This window comes from Alexandromys fortis, unplaced genomic scaffold (genome assembly GCF_014885135.2).
Source record: "Alexandromys fortis isolate MF-2015 unplaced genomic scaffold, M_Fortis_MF-2015_v1.1 scaffold_25, whole genome shotgun sequence".
Lineage (NCBI taxonomy): Eukaryota > Metazoa > Chordata > Mammalia > Rodentia > Cricetidae > Alexandromys > Alexandromys fortis.
Window position 1 is genome coordinate 198,197 of NW_026067904.1, and position 16,314 is coordinate 214,510.

A 16,314-nucleotide genomic window follows, 5' to 3' on the forward strand; every position below is an offset into this window, starting at 1 on the left:
CGTGCTGCCATGTTTATGGGACTTGAATCTATATACCTATTTCTCTTTTCTTCCTTTCTTTCCTTTTTGTCTAGACAGGGTCTTTATTGTGTAGACAAGGTTCACAGAGATCCTCTTGCCTCTGCTTCCTTACTGTGGGTTTTCAAGCACTCACTCTTCTTCCCCAGTTCAGTAAGAATGCTAGAGAAGGGTTGCTCTGATTCAGGGCATAGCCACTTAAGAAGAGTGAGAACAGCCCAGCACTCAGGAGGTAGAGATAGGCAGATCTCTGTGAGTTCCAGGCGGTTACACAGAGAAACCCTGTATTGAAAAAAACAAAAGAGTGAGAGCTTCCGAGGGCCTTAGAGGTAGTCAGCCAGGGCCCTGACCTCTCATCCCTGGGCCTCTGCGTTTCTATGTAGCTTCTTTATTTCATAAAAAGGGAAACTGAGGCTCAGAGAAGCCAGGAGACTATCCCAAGATCACACAGCAAACTGGGGTCATAGGAGGGAGTAGAACCCATATTTTGGCCTTACACAGAGTGGGGACTTAGGGAAGCTCAGGCAGAGCCCTATGTGATTAAGTTCAGACAGCACCTTGGAATAAGGTACATGCCAGGCCTGGGTGAGTACAAGTATATTCCCGTGTGTGTGTGTGTGTGTGTGTGTGTGTGTGTGTTGCTGGGAGCGAGGGGCGGGTGGATGGGGTGTCTAGGGAGCTGCTGCTGCCGCCTTCCTGGTATTTTTAGCCTTGAGAATGAGCTGAGCTCAGGGCTCTGAGATCTGGTTGTTGTTGGCAGTGAGGGAAATGGGAAGGTCCCCACCAACCTAAAGCTAAGTCAGGAGAAGGTGGGCACAGAGGGGAACAAGACTCAGGGACCCCAGGCCCTGACTATCTGCACTGTAGCCCACCCATATTCAAGTCATTCTTTTTCTTTGAATCTTAAGTACATTTATTTATTTATTGAGGAGGGTGGTGTGAATGCCACAGCACCTTTGTGAAGGTCGGAGAACTTGCCAGGATCGGTTCCCTCCACTATGTGGGTCCTAGGGGCCAAACCATTAGACTTAGTGGCAAGCGCCTTTACCTGCTGAGCCATTTTGCTGGCCCCAGGTCATGCATTCTTTCTACTGCCCTCTTCCCAACAAGAAAGCCTAAACTAGTAGGAACAGAAGCCCCAACTCTCCTACCCCAGTATCATCAGATTTTCTTGCAATGAGCTCTAGGCCCGCTCTTGCCTGGGCTAGATCAGAACTGTAGGGTTCCCATGACAACAAATGATAGCAACAGAGGCAGCTGGCCCCAAGGTCAGAGGTGAAAGGGAAGTGGCTAGAAGAGCGGAAGGTAGCCTGTGTGGGCATGGACGAGGCTAAAGCACTCTAAATTAAGTCCACCCCTGGGCCTTGAACACCCAGGAAAGGACTAGCACCAAGGCTGCTTGCTGCAAGATGTTATTCTTCCACTCCAGTGAGGAAAGCTGGGCACTGGAAGGGCGAGCTGACTATGCCTGTGTTTGAAATCATGAAACCAGTTTGAGTTGGGCTCAGATGGAAATTCTAGACCCTACCTCCCAACCCAGCACCATGCCAGTTCTAGGTTAGGGTCTCTTGGGATCCAGATGTTTCCTTATTTCCATATCCAGGAAGTAAGAACCCTAAAGTTAGTCTGTAACTTGGATCCATTCTGTCCAGGTTACTAAGAGGACAGGTCACTTCCTGAACGCCTCACCTTAAGCTTCTGACATGAAATGGAGTGTTTCTGCTATCTCACAAAGAGCTAGCTAGGCCTCTCTTGGCAGGGGGCTTGGCCTCTGACAAGCTCCAGGAGCCCAGAGTGGAGCTGGAAGTTGCTCTGCACACCCAAAGGACTAAAGGCTGAGGACACCCTACTGCAGTGCCTCCAAATGTTGTTGAGTCCTGAGAACACTCACTGGCTCCCACCAGCATGGCTTTACTGCCCAAGGAGTTCCTGCGGCTCTCTTTGCTTCTTGTTTCTTTTTCTTCTTTTTTTTCTTTCTTTCTTTTTTCTTTTTCTGGCTTTGTTTGTTTGTTTGTTTTCAAGACAGGGTTTCTCTGTAGCTTTAGAGCCTGTCCTGGAACTAGCTCTTGTAGACCAGGCTGGCCTCGACGTCACAGAGATCCACCTCCCTTTGCCTCCCTAGTGCTGGGATTAAAGGCGTGTGCCACCACCGCCTGGCTTTTTTTTTGGCTTTTTGAAACAGGGTTTCTCTGTCACTTTGGCGCCTGTCCTGGAATTTGCTCTGTAGACTAGGCTGGCCTCAAATTCACAGAGATTCACCTGCCTCTGCCTCCCAAGTGATGGAGTGCTGGGATTAAAGGCGTGTGCCACCATACCAGGCCCTAAAGCTCTTATGAAAACAGTATGGCTGGGAGTGGTGGGCGCAGGCCTTTGGATGCCAGCTCTCCAGGCAAAGTCAGGCAGATCTCTGAGTTTGAGGCCACCATGGTCAACCTGTCTTGAAAAACAGTTTGTGTTTTTTGTTTGTTTGTTTGTTTTGAGACAGGGTTTCTCTATAGCTTTAGAGCCTCTCCTGGGACTAGCTCTTGAAGACCAGGCTGGCCTCGAACTCACAGAGATCCGCCTGCCTCTGCCTCCCGAGTATTGGAATTAAAGGTGTGTGCCACCACTGCCCTGTGAAAAAAGGTTTTTTTTTTTTTTTACTCAAGCAGTCTTTAATGGAAACTGTATGAGACGCCCCTACTCCTGCATCTTCTCAATTGTTTCTTCCTTGTATTTGCCCTTCTCCTTTCCTACTTGTCGAGACTTGGCTTTCCTTTCCAGGATCTTCTTTCGGTCTTTGTCCAGCTTTAGCCCGGTGATCACCACCTTGCTGGGGTGGATGCCCACGTGGACAGTTGTGCCATTAGCCTTTTCTCGCTGCACCCGTTCAATGTAAATGACGTATTTCTTCCTGTACACTTGGACCACTTTGCCAATCTGCTGGCCTTTGTAGTGTCCCCGGACAACCTGAACTTCGTCATCCTTTCGAATGGGCATCGAGCGAACATTGTACTTCTGTCTCAGCTCTTTGGAAAGGGGAGAAGACATGATCTTCCTCTGAATGTGAGAAGGTGCATTGAAATGCCGTTTGCGGTTCTTGCTCCGGTCAGAAGTCACAAACGGATTGAACTTCATTTTGGCGGCTGCGATCCAGCCGAAAAAAAGTTTTTTAATTAAAAAAAAAAGCAAGCAAATAATATTATTGGTGCTGAGGAGATGGCATAGTAGTTTAGGCACTGCTTGCTTTTCCAGAGGACACAGGTTCGATTCCTAGCACCCACGTGGTGGTTTATAAACATCTATAATGCTAGTCCCGGGGGATCAAATGTCCTCTTCAGTCCTCCACGGACAGTGACATACAATGAAGGCAAACATTCATGCGTATAAAATAAAAACCTGAGTGTGGTGCATACATTTGTAATTCTGGACCTGGGGAGGTGGAAATAGGTGAATCCCTGGGGTTTGCCAGTCAGCCAACCTAGACAAATTGATGAGCCTCGGGTCCCAGTGAGACTCTGTCTCAAAACAAAATAAAAAATAGGTGTTAATGGCTCCTGAGGAATGATACCTGAGGCTGACCTTTGACCTCCATCTGGACAAACATGCACGGATACATATAAACATGGATGCATGCTTACATGTAAACCTCACTCCCACACAAAAAGAAGCTGGTCCTTCACTTATGTCCAGAAAACCGTCTTTGTTCTTGGCTTTTGCCTCTTCCCACCCGCTCACCTCTCTTGTGCACTGTGGTTCTGAGGATGAGGGGTGGTGCTTCCTGTCTCTCTCTGTTCTCAACAGGGTCATGCTCTGTCTCTCTCTGTGTGTCTCAGCAGAGTCATGCTATGCTACAGCCCAAGCTGACCTCAAACTCGCAGCCACCTCTTATTTACAGGCATGCAGCCCCACACACTGCTAGTTGAGGGAGTTCTCGAGGTTTTTTACACAGGCTTCTCATATTACCCTCATGGGATCTTGCAGACATGATGCCAGTAACAGACGAGTAAACTGAGGCGGGGGGGGGGGGGGGTGAAGAGCAGCCCCTTGCTCGTCTAAGAGCCTGCATACGGACACAATGCTCAGATCCGGGAGTGCCCACCATGTCTGGTTAAGTTCTTCTCCTCTGTCTTCTTTGAGTCCCTTCTTGGTTCCCTTTGCTGTACCAACCCTTGGTAGTCGCCAGCTTGTGGCCCTGAAGTTGGGATCCTCACGCTCAGATCTAACAGTTTTTCCACAGTGTCTTGTTTGCAGCAGGCCGCCATGCAGCCATTCCAACACCACTTAGCAGCTGACATTCACCAGAGACCAGGCCTCCCCCCTTACCACCCTGCTCTTTTCCCAGGAGGCCCAAGCAAGCACACAGGTTAGTTCACCCAATGGGACCTCTGTGAGGCCAGGGGTGTCTCTTGTTTGGAGGAAGATAAGCAGAGGAAAGAAGATGGCAACTCGTCTATTTTCTGGTCTAACCTGAGCCCCACTTACTGCAACTTGTTGAAGATTAAAGTGGGGTGTCTGGCTGAGGAGCCTGAACTTTGGCTCCTCAGCTTAGGGCTTTCCTAACAGGCACTTGTCCTGTTTCTACTTAGAATGTCAGGGTGAGCAGGAGGGGCAGGCCGGGGAGCATGACATTTGAATTCACCACACCTCTCTCTGAGTTCCCCATGTAAACAGGTCCTGGGGGTGTCTCTCACGAGCTCTACTTTTAGGGTGGGGATGTCAGGCAGGCCAGGGCCTCCTCCTCTCAGGGCTGCTGAGCTAGACTAAAACCAAGGAGACCACAGGATTGCCGCTTGATCCTCAGGGTCCCTGAGACCACCAAGAAAGAGCCAGAAAAGGCAAAAGGAACTTGGGTTTAGCTCCCAAAATCCTCCCACAAGTTAGATTGGCCACTGTAGGGACTTTGAAAGGCAGGGAAGATTCCCAACACAGAGCCCCTCCTGGGTGTGGCTTGGGGGGGGGGTGTTGGGTACTGGGTGCCCCTGTGATGAAGCCAGCTGCAGGGTGATTAATCTTGTGAGGCTTGAGCGTTAACACCGACCCACTCCCTGCCCCAGCCTCCCAGGGCCAACCCCACTCACACTGCCCCCCAGGAGTTAATCTCTGCTCTGGGGACTTCTCAGCCCTCTCATTGATGCATTAATTTTGAGGAACGCAGGAAGCAGGAACACAGTGTGTGTGTGTTGGAGGGGGGGTTGTTAGCCTCTCTGGAAAGGTTTTGTGCCTAGCAGCCAGTGAGGAAGGACCCCAAAAGATGAACCTAGGGTTCCCTTCAAGACCCAGCCCTTTCTAGTTATAAGCTCCCATGCACTCCTGGTCTGTATCCCGATCATCCACAAGATGAGCCCCAAATGCAGTTTGCAGTTTTGACAGCAGATGTCTCTGCTATTATGATTTATCAAAATGCTTAAGGTAAATAATACACACATATTTATAGTAGAGGAGTGGGTAGCACACTAGGAGGAGCTAAATGGGGAAGCCGGCTTTGGTGGAGCTCCCGGCTTACCCTTGGTGTTCCCTACTGATGCCCAAAGACTGACTGACCCCAGTCCGACCCTAGGAGAGCAGGCTGGGGTGATACGTCCAGCCACCAGCCCAGGCTGGCCCCTGGGAGGGCAGGAAGACACATAGCCTGTGGCTGGATTTGTCTTGCTGGGTCCCTGCCAGGCCTGGGAGGCAGCCACCTGGGGAAGTGGCTGAGCCAGCCTCACACTTCAGCCGTGTTTCCATGGCTTCACCGTGTCCCCGCTCCCGAGGGCTCTGTCGCCTTATCAACGGCTGCAGAGCGGGCACTGCCCTTGCCCTCGCTCTCGCAGCGGCCAGTGTTCTGGGCCCCCAGCAGCTGCCTGTCAATCCTATTGTTGCAGGAGGCCCTGGGAGCTGGGGTGGATTCTCCTGGGTGGGGAAAGGGAGGAGCTGATGAACTCAGGCTGTGTCCACTTTGCACCCCCAGAATTTCTACGCTTGCTGCTCTAGGTTAAGCCCTTACTCCCTATACAGCAGTTCTGTTCAGTTATTTTTTCCTAAACCTTGCTGGACTTGCGAATATTCGGTTAAAGGACTTTATGGGCTGGGTGTGGTAAATACATGTCTGTAATCACAACACTCAGAGGCTGAGGCAGGAGGATCCCACGTGGGATATAGCGAAACCTCGTCTCAAACAACCAAATCTGGCTCCACTAGGTTTAGGTCTGTCAGGAGGGGGAAGGTTTGTATCCAGACAAAGTCTGAAGCATAAGCAAGTGTTTACAAAATCAGCTGTGTGGTCTCGTCTCTGTCTCTCTGTCTCTCTCTCTTTCTCTCTCTCTCTTGCCCTATTTTTGTCATCTATAAGGAAGGGATAATTGACCAATGCTCTCCTCATGGTTTTCTGGGCATATGGATGCAATAAACTGGCCCAGTGCTTAATTTACCAGTCACAAGCTCACTGGAAGGCAGGAGGGTTTCACTGATACCTCTAATCCAAGTGCTATGGATGCTTTTGGGGGTTTGCAGTACTGGGGAGCCAGCCCAATGCATTGTAGGCACTGAGTCATACTCTCTGCCTAGGGAGGTTGAGGCTCTTTTTAGTAAGTTTTCCTCATTTATGGACAGCGCCTCAATTATGATAAAAAAATGCTCACAGAAAAAAAAGTGTCTAAGAAGGGAAGATTTTTATTTAGCTCACAGGTTTCTTGTGAGACAGTCTTTGATGTATAGCTCAGGCTGTCCTTGAACTCCTGATCCTCTTGCTTCTACCTTCCCAGTACTGAATATAGGCCTGGTCCACACATCTGACTCTACAGATGTTTCTTAGCAACAGTTCTTGTGACAGGTGCCAGTGATGCCTTTCGTGAACTCACGACCATGGTCTTGACAGCATGTGATGTCACCCAGAGTGGGTGACTGTGACAAGGGAGATGTGGGGGCACCTGAGCTACTGGGATTCAGGGGGTGGAGTGTGTGTGTGTGTGTGTGTGTGTGCTGAAGAGGAGAGTGAGGGTCAGTCAGAAAGGACAGGAAACAGATGTGTGCCCCTAAAGCCTGGCGTTTGAGGCAGGGTTAGTGGTTAGTGATCACCCTTAGCAGCTCAAATCCTCCAATACCCAAATCTTCAGCCCCAAAGGACCTGGTCCACCTCCTCTTCATACCCCCTGCTGCCTCTGAAGCCTGCCCTTGTTCTCTGGAAGAGGGGAATTGTATTGCTGTTGGGAGATGGGAGGTGGCAGGCAGAGAAATGAGTGTCTGCTCCGCAGCCTGGCCAGCAGTCTCAGAAGACCCTCCCACCCTTCCCAGCAAGCAGAGACCTCACGGCAGATGTGGCACTGAGGAGCAGGGCACACTGCAGAGCTATAGACATGGGGACAACAAGGCCCAATTCCCATCTGCAGGGGATTGGGATCTCTTTTTAAATTTTACGTGCATTGGTGTTTTGTCTGTATGTCTGTCTGTGTGAGAGTGAAACCGGACTTACAGACAGTTGTTGAGCTGCCATGTGGGTACAGGGAACTGAACCCCGGTCCTATGGAAGAGCAGTTAGTGCTCTTAACCACTGAGCCATTTCTCCAGCCCTGGGTTGGGATCTCTTTTACTGTGGCCTGTTCATTCCAGTTTTACTTGTCACAGCAGCAGCCCGGTGAGGGCAGGGGTGGGGTGGGGTGACTACGGGACAGGGAGGGCTGTGCAAATGACCTCCATCTGTGTATCTCTGGCACCTGGGAGGGAGTGGGAGCTGGCAGTGCAATCAGGTCAGACCCAAAAGGCCTTGATAGGCTGAGCCACGTGGATATCACGACCTTCTTCTTAGTAGTGTGAGCTAGGCTGGGCTGGGAGTGGAGGCTCCATGCCTAAATCTGACCCAGAGTCACCGGTGTCATGTCCTTGCTGTGGATCTTGGCACTAACTGTGAGGTGACCTTGTTGCTCTGCAATGCACCTTGTCAAGTCCCTACTCTACACGCCCTGTGTTGCCCTTCTTTCCAGAACAGAGGCAAGGGTACTTGGCCAAGGTCATCCAACAAGGAGAAACACATACACAATGGTGCCTGACACACCATGACCAGTACATGGGGAGGAACCCATATGTCCAGAGTCCCAGGCCCCCTCCCAACTCTGTTGGAGGCAGCTGGTCCTCTTCCCAAGGGAGTAAGGAGCCTGGGTACTAATCGGCATCTTGCTTTTGGTGAGTCATGCACGCTCCTTATCTACAAAGCGGGTCATAATCCCAGTCCTGACGGTTGACCTGAGCCAAACCAAAACCAACTCAAACGGAAACCAGTCTGGACTGAAGGCTGAGCTTCCAACTTGGCCATGTGCCAAGGGGAAGTTGTACCCTTCCAGAGCCCAGGTGTTGGCCTGCAATCACCCAGTACAGCCCCATGAACTGCTGTTTCCTTCTTCCTGCACACAAGCAGGCTCACAGACTGGAGTCCTGTGTTAGACCTGGAGCATGGGACAGAGACATGGAGTGTGTGTGTGTGTGTGTGTGTGTGTGTGTGTGTGTGTGTGTGTGTGTGTGGTGGTTTCCGTGGGTAAGCCTGGCTGCGCCATGGGGGAAGGGTCGCTTGCCTGGCAGGCGCTGGACAGTATGGGGTTGAAGTGGGAGGCCTTTGGCGGCCACAGAGAACAAAGGAGTCAGAGTTGCCAGGGTATTCTGTGGAGCTGAAGCCAGCAGTGGAAGGTCTGGGAGAGGGGCATTTCAACTGTGGGAAAAGCCTCTGCTGTCCCATGCCAACACCCGATGCAGCCTGAGCCTCTGGACCCATGCTGGGAATGAGATGCCCCAGAACCCTGTGCTCTCCCTAGAACTGCACAGCTGTCGGGTGGGCCCCCCCCCAGCATTGTGCAGGCAATATGCAGGGACCCAGCATGGTCACTACTTACATCACAAATACTCTCTGGTGTCTCAGGGCCACATCGATGACAGTCATGGACACTTAGTATTATGAAGTTTTGTCCCGGGGTCAATGTAGTTGTATATTCAATACCATAAACTAAGTATTGCCCAATGTTACACACTCAGTTGTACAACTTGATGTCACACTGGGTTTGCTACCAGACTGTACAAGGTCACAGGACCACACAAACATCACTGAATGTCCCAATGACATCATTCATTTATGAACCCATGGCCACATGAGGTCTTAGATGTCTTCCACATCGTTTCAAACCCACTTTGATGTCACACTCAATGGTACAAGTAGTCATATTCCAGGACATGACCTCACAAGGTTTTGCTGGGCCTTAAGAGCCCCAGCCCCCACCGTCCATCTCTATCTCACACACACACAGGGTCCCGGTGTTGCTCTTCTTGTCTCTAGCAGTGTGAGACACACACACACACTCACACACGCTGGACTTGACTCCAACAGTGTGTCCAGCCTCTCATACCTTGCAACCCTCAAAGCTGGTTCTGAATGCTGGACCCCCAGGAGGGCTACAGGATGCTGGGTCAAGGCTCCTAAATCACCACAAGGCCTTATTTACTGTCCTGGCAGGGAAAGGGCTACCTCCACCCCCCACCCCAGGGTCCATTGTCAGCAGGAGAGGTGCAAGACGGGGATAAAGGTGACAAGGAGACCCACAGGTGTGCGAAGGCTAGGTCACAGGAGTTGGAGACCCTACAACCTTATGGCCAGAAAGCAGGAAGACTTAGCTGGCTGGTGAGCAGCGGCCGGACTGCATGTGGGCTGTGTGTCAGGACTCGGCCTTAGGGATAATGTCAAGGTCAGGTCCAGCCAAAAGGGCTTTTTTTTGGGAGGTCTAGTGAATGATTTATTTTAAAGAAATACAGTTTTGGGGGCTGGGAAGATGGCTTAGCAGTTACAAGTACTGACTGCTCTTCTAGAGGACCAGAGTTCAGGCTCTAGCATCTATACAGTGGCTTACAGTTGCCTGTGGCACCAGTCTCTTGGAATCTGACCTCCGCAGGTACCAAGAACCCATGTGGAGCACAAAGACCACATACAGGCAAAACAACCACACACTAAATTAAAGTTTAATGGAAAGATATTCTCAAGAATAAAGTGGGCTGATGAGTTGGGGAAAAGCCCACACTCAAGTTTCTTTTGAGACAAGGTCTCCCTACATAGTCCTGCTGTCCTGGAACCCACTCTATAGTCCTCTTGAGCTACATCAGGTTCTGCCTCGGGAAGAAAAGCTGAGTGTAGTGAGGCACACCTCTAGTTCCAGCACCCAGGAGGCAGAGGCCAACTTCAAACTCACCACATAACTAAGGTTTTCCTTATCTCCCGACTCCATCTCCTCAATGCTGGGACGCAGAGTGCTCTTGACACGGGGCCTCTGTAGTCCAGGTTGTCCTCCTGTCTCAGCCTCCCCACAGCTGAGGTTACAGGTATGCACCTAAACGTTTGTTCTTATGTGTACATATGTGTGCTCATATGCTGGTGCCTGAGGTCAGAAGAGGCTGTCAGCTCCCCCAGAGTGGGAGTTACAGGTGGCTGTGAGCTGCGTGCTGGGAACCAATCTCCAGTGCTTTGCGTGAGCAGTGAACAGTCTTAGCACGGAACCCATTTCCTCAGCCCTGAGAACAGCCACCGACCAGAGCTTACTATGCACCGGGCCTGCCTTCATGATGGCGTTCCTCCTTAGGCCATTTTCTGGGAGTAATAACTTTCCAGGGCAAGATGTGGCCCCACAGCCATCTTCTTTCAGAGACACTGTGGCTGCCCTTTGGGTACATTAAGACGCAGAAACTGGACATGAGGGTCTCTGAACTTTGGGTGCCTCTGTACTGTGGGGTGGGTCCAGGCCAGCCGAGTCACAGTCCCCTCCCATTAAGGCTGGCACTGGAGCCACCCACCCCACACCTGGAGGTGTGCCAGAGGGCCGGCCTAGGCCATCTGCAGCCTGCATGCTGCCAGCAAAGGCCTCTAGCCCAGTGCCCCCTGCTGGTCAGCATCCCCCATGCCCTCTTAGACCCCCCTTCCCCCAAGTTTCTGGAGGTGCTGCAGTTTGCCTTGTACTGGAGTGAGGGTGCCCCCAGCTGCAACACCTCCCCCTACTCCCTGCTGGACACCCCCCTTTGGCAGAGCCGCCTGGAGAGATCACAGGCAGCCACATGAAAGGGAATTTTCCCAGGCAGAGATGGAGTTGAAAGCTACCTCCCCCGCCCCTGCCTACCCCTGCTGTGCCAGGCCAGGCTGCTGAGTCCCTGGTGCTCCAAGGGAGCCTGTGACACAGGGAACGGGGTTGGGGGTCAGGATACCTCCTCCCAGCTTTCCCCTTCCTGGAACAATCGCAGGGACAGCCCATCTCCCCCACCTCACCACCCACTCAGCTTCAGAAAACCCCACCTTCCTTTGTTCTCAAAGTCCTCACCCACCTGAAACCTTGTCAGGAAGTCCTTCTTCAAGTCTAGCTTCCACCTCTGCCAGGCTCAGCAGCTGTGTGTGTGCGTGGGGGGGGGGGGCACTCCTCCAGCGGTAGGCTAGGCCTCATCCTTAGGTTAGCCTCCAGGAGTACGGGGAGGGGCATGCAAATGACACCTCTTTCTGCCTGGACGGTGGGGCCCTGCAATGATTTCCCCCAGACACCCGGTTTCTGAGGTTCTAGACCACCTGGAGGCAAGAGCAGATGATGCCCTTCTTGAACTCAGGCTGGAATGGAAGGGGTCCAAGGACAGGGCACACAGAGGGCAGTCACATTCCAGAAACTACTCCATGTGTGAGTAACTGGGTGAGTTCACACTCACTTGTGGCTGCCATGCAAAAAGACCCAGATAGACAGCCTGCCCAACAACGCAGGCTGCCTGACACTGAAAAGCTGGGGAGCAGTATGGCCCAAGTGGGTGACAGCCCTAGTGGTCTAGGTCCCAAGGCCTGGGATGCACCAGACTCCCAAATAAACATGGTTCCATGCTGTTTCCAGGATGGCTCTCACCCTCCCCACACCCCACCAAAGGACTTCTCTTTTCCAAGAGACTCAACTCTAAGTATCCTCAGGGTACCCTTCTCTCAAGATAGTCCCACACAAACCCTAGCCCCAAGCCAGCCCTCCGAAAACCCAAGAAGTCAGCTGTGTATCAGGACACAAACATGCATTCAATTTTATTCACAAAACAGCCTGGTCTCCTAAAACAATACAAACAGCATGTTCCTCAGCAGGGAGCTGGCCACGGGTAGGGAGTCCCCTGGGCACCCACCCCTACCGGGAGGTAGGTGAGGGACCGCGGAGAAGCCCTTTCTTCTGTTGCTGAGAGCAAGGCTGAGAAAAGAGGGCTTGTTTTCTCTAGGGGAAGTAGCCAGGATTGAGATGCGGGCTCCCCAGATCTTAGTGGATCAACAAATGAATAGAATCCTCATCTCTCCAAAATCTGTCACTGTTGGGGTAGGGGGTCCCAGCCAGGGGACAGTGGGTGCAACAAGGCTGGGCCTGGGACAGGAACTCCAGTCCCAGTAGGCTCTGGCTGTAGCTCTGCACACGTGGATGGATACAGAGGGGCTTCTACACGGTGCCATCAGCACTGTCTTTATAAACGTGAGTGGATTCTCCAGGCAAACTATGCACTATTTCATGGTTGGAAAGAATCAAAGGAAGTTTAAAACGAGAGTGGAGTTAAACTGTGCTAAATTACAGTAGTGCTTATTAGTAACTAGATTGCAAAAGGTTACAGAAAATTTACATTCTCTACACAAAAACGGCATCTCCTGCACAGACAACATTGACACGGACACAGGAAGGAGACTGATTGTCCATTCTTTGCCCAGGAAGTCTCGGTACTTTGCAGATTCGCTTTACCTCTTTTGTTGTTCTTCTTCTGAAAAAGCAGTTAAATTTTTTTCTTTTTATACTAGGGACGTGGAGATGTTAAAATGACAACAAAAAAAAAATATATATATAAAAACAGGAATGAAATCTGTGAGAGAATATTTTTGGTTCTAAAGACGGGTGTATCCGTTTGTCTTCGCCCGAATCCCTTGCCGGAGACCACGCGAGCAGTGACATTGCACGGAGAGGGCAGCTTTGGGTTCCCGGCCGTCACTGAAACCACCGGAAGGCGGCTCCCGTCGGAAGCATCACCTTCTGGCGGGGCAGGAGACAAAAACAAGGAGAAAGTTCAGTCAGGGTCCCGGTGGACCTGGCGCAAGAAGCTCCCCGAGGCCGGCTCAATGGCGGAGGGACGAGCACGCAGGACGGGCAGTTACCCCGAAGAGTTCCTGTTATCCTGGCCAGGACAGGCCAGCCAGAGAAGGAGCCATGACCTGCTGGGCTACCCAAGGGCCCAGAGGCCTCCCGAGCCACCGCACTCAGAAGCCTCCTGGATCCCTTTTTCCCTTGGCCCAGAGCACCAGATGGCCATACCTGGGGCCACAGCTGCGTCCTGTCACACGAGCCTGCGCTGTGTCAGACTGTGTGGTGTACACGGGACTGTGATGGGGAGGCCGGTATCTGGCGCTCAGTGAGCAGAGAGCGCTATGATGAAAGGAGCAGGTGTACATGTGGGTGTCTATACTGGCGTGGGTGCCTTGGTGAGCTGGTAGGTAAGCAAGACACATGGGAGGTTGCAGTCAGAGAGGTGGCAAGAGGCCATGGCTAGGACACCATTACTATGGAATCAAGTCTACTTCCAAGAGGGGTGGGAACGAGTGACAGGGACAGCAAACTGCAAAGCCGCTTTTGAATCCAGCTAGTTTACCTTATCTGGGGAGAGAGGGGCAGGCAACCCCTGCAGCTATGCCAGGACCACAGTTAGGAATGAGCTGAGCTGTCTCTCCCCGTCTCTAGGCAGGGCAGCCAGCACTGAAGCTGTTCTATTTTGCGTGTGCACTGTGTGTGTTGGGGGAGGGACAGGACTCTGGGAGGCAAGTCATAGGGCTCACTCTCAAGGCCACAGGGTCCACAGACAGAACCTTTCGGATGGGGCTAACACACAACCAGAGCCTTGGGTTAATGCTTTAGAACATGTCTATGAGATAGAAACTTGGTACCTATGTGGAAATACCTGACCCAGGCCCTAGGAGGGGGCACCAGAGAACCAGGGCCTAACTGGGAATGCCAAGCCCCTACCTGCAAACCATGCCTTGCTGGCATCTCAGGATGTGGCTCTGCTTTTTAGGGCAGTGAACAGGTACCTTGCAGCCAGACCTTCAGGCCCTAGGACTGGCTGGGTATGCCCCACACTTGGAGGCAGGAAAGGTGGGCTCCAGGACTCGGGGGTAGGTTTGGACTGCCAGACAAATGGGAGAGCCCGCACACCTCCCTCTACGGTGCTGTTACCTCCAAAGCAGCGGAAGGCTTCTTTTTGAGTTCCTCACACTTTCTGAATTTGCAAATCTGATGGCCAGTCTTTCGGTTCCTACAACTGCTGCATTGCTCGCAGTTGATGCGCCGCCGGCAGGGCGCACACATGCCGCAGCGTTTCCGCTTCTTCTTGCCTGAGCTGATGGCGGAAGCCAGCTCTCCCTGCATGGGGTACTCGGCCAGGCCGGCCATGTGCAGAGCACTCTCAGCCAGGAACACACCAGCTGGGGTCATGATGAAGAGGCCTGGGTTGATGGGGAACGCGCCCAGATAGGGGAAGTCGGACTGGCCGTTGAGGGCCTCGGCACCAGCCACAGCCTCCATGTCAGGCAGGCCAGCACCCGCCTCGCTCATCAGGGGCAGGTGTTCCTGCACCACGCGCTTTAGCATCTCCGTGGACTGTGCGAACTGCTGCAGCGTCAGCTGTCCCTCGGCTGCCAGCTCCGTGGCCCGCTCCGCCTTGCTCAGCAGGCTGGCCACAGCACCGCTTTTGTGCTTTGAGGTAGGGTTGCTTTTGTCCATGGCCATGGCCGCAGCCAGGTCATGACCATTGGCCAATAGGGAGGCTGCGGCTGCAGCTGCGGCTGCCTTGTCAGCAGACTCCCCCCCTATCATGCTTCCGCTGCCACCACTGCTACCAAAGGAAGAGTAGTGGGAGAGTGGGCGGGACCGACGCAGGCTCTTGTTGAGGGGTTCGCTGATGATGCCACTCTTGTTCCGGCGCTCAGGGGGCGGGGCATCATCTGCCACTGAGGTTGGTGCGGTCCCAGCCACTGCGGTACTTTTGTCTGTTCCTCCTGCCTTTGGGCCACTGCCACTGCTGCCATTGGTGCTGCTGTTGCCGCTGCTACTGCTACTGCCACCGGTGTCCTGGGAGCCACCGCCGAGGCTCGACATGGTGGGGCCGAGGCCCAGACCCCACTGCTGGGAGAGCCTGCAAACTGCTGGGGGCTCACAGATGAGTGTGTAGCCCTGTTGCCCACAATCGAGACGTCTGGTGGGGCTCACTCAGGGCAGGCACATGGTCAGGTGTCCGCGTGGGAACGTCTGTACTCTGTTGGGAAAGGTGGGGACAAGGTCAGTAAATCCTCTTCCTTCAGGACCACTACCCATATTGCCATGGTAACAACCAGAAGCCCGATAAGGCATTAAGTGCCAAGCCGATCTTGGTGAAGAATTTATTTGGGCTATCTTAAGATTCAGCAGAACTCTACAAAGTGGTAGGGTAATCCTCTATTTCCCAGTCAGGGAGAACAAGGCTTATGAGAGCTACTAGCCCATAGACACATGGCCACTGAGAGGCACAGGGAGGTTGAGGCCCTGTGTAGATCTAGACCTAAGAGTGAAGGAAAGTGGCTGATGGCCTTAGGGTAGGAGATCTAGAGAGGCTAACTAACTCTGGAGGATTAATGACCTCCACACTCTTTGGTCCCCACCCATCTAAAGAGAGAAGGAAAGATATTGACCACAACACCGGAATGCTTGTTTGGAGATTGCAGGTAAAGGATCCAGGCTCCTCTGTTTAATCCAAAGTCTGAGAGAGTACAGCACCCTTGTCTGAAGGAACATCCACCCTTCTACAAAGCAAGGGAGAAGCACAGAGCCTGAAGTGCCCCTCTTGCAAGAGTGGGAAGACATGCATAAATTCCACACACTCCCTTCTCTGTTCCCAAACCATAGCCATCACCTCAGCCCCTGCTGTGCCCTGGCCTGGCTTCCAGGGGTGCAGTGAAAACCCAGAGGGCTGGGATGGAGAAGGTGGAGGCAAGTGAGAGCCTTCCTCTGGCTGTCTCCACAGTTCTGAGGCCCAGGGCCTTTCCCAGGACAGGGGGCTTTTGAACCCCAGCCTTAAGCAGGGCATGCAAGTGGCCAGTGCCCCTGTCACAGGTCCAGATGGAGCAGGGTGGCGATTTCCTCCTGCATCCTGGCTCTCTGGTATCCCTTCCCTGTAGCCCCCTTCAGTCCTGCATCCCAAGTGGAGGAGTGAGAGCATCAGGCCCAGCCCCTGAGCAGCTGGTGGCTCAAGGGGCAGTGGAACATCTGGCAAACCCCACCCTGCTCTGGGCTTGAGAGTTGG

At 52.7% G+C, this 16,314-nt stretch overlaps 2 protein-coding genes across 6 annotated transcripts in view; both read right to left on the reverse strand.

Moving 5' to 3' along the window:
• Nucleotides 1–2,651: 2,651 nt before the first annotated feature.
• On the reverse strand, nucleotides 2,652–3,176 carry LOC126497192 (60S ribosomal protein L26-like). Its single transcript, XM_050135109.1, has one exon. It carries the CDS (start codon nucleotides 3,133–3,135, stop codon nucleotides 2,698–2,700), a length of 438 nt encoding a protein of 145 aa, XP_049991066.1. The 5' UTR covers nucleotides 3,136–3,176; the 3' UTR covers nucleotides 2,652–2,697.
• An 8,842-nt stretch (nucleotides 3,177–12,018) lies between these two features.
• Nucleotides 12,019–16,314, reverse strand: part of Cxxc5 (CXXC finger protein 5) — a 30,904-nt gene continuing 26,608 nt past the window's right edge. For all 5 annotated transcript variants that reach the window (XM_050134930.1, XM_050134927.1, XM_050134928.1 and 2 more), the window contains exons 2-3: nucleotides 14,214–15,291; nucleotides 12,019–13,019 (exon numbers count right to left, since the gene is read on the reverse strand). In XM_050134930.1, the coding sequence (XP_049990887.1) occupies nucleotides 12,975–13,019; nucleotides 14,214–15,134 (966 nt within the window). In that variant the 5' untranslated portion in view covers nucleotides 15,135–15,291 and the 3' untranslated portion in view covers nucleotides 12,019–12,974. The remainder of the gene's footprint in view (nucleotides 13,020–14,213; nucleotides 15,292–16,314) is intronic.

Excerpts from the sequence above, each read along its gene's own strand:
- LOC126497192 (XM_050135109.1), bottom strand. The coding sequence starts at position 3,135 with ATGAAGTTCAATCCGTTTGTGACTTCTGACCGGAGCAAGAACCGCAAA.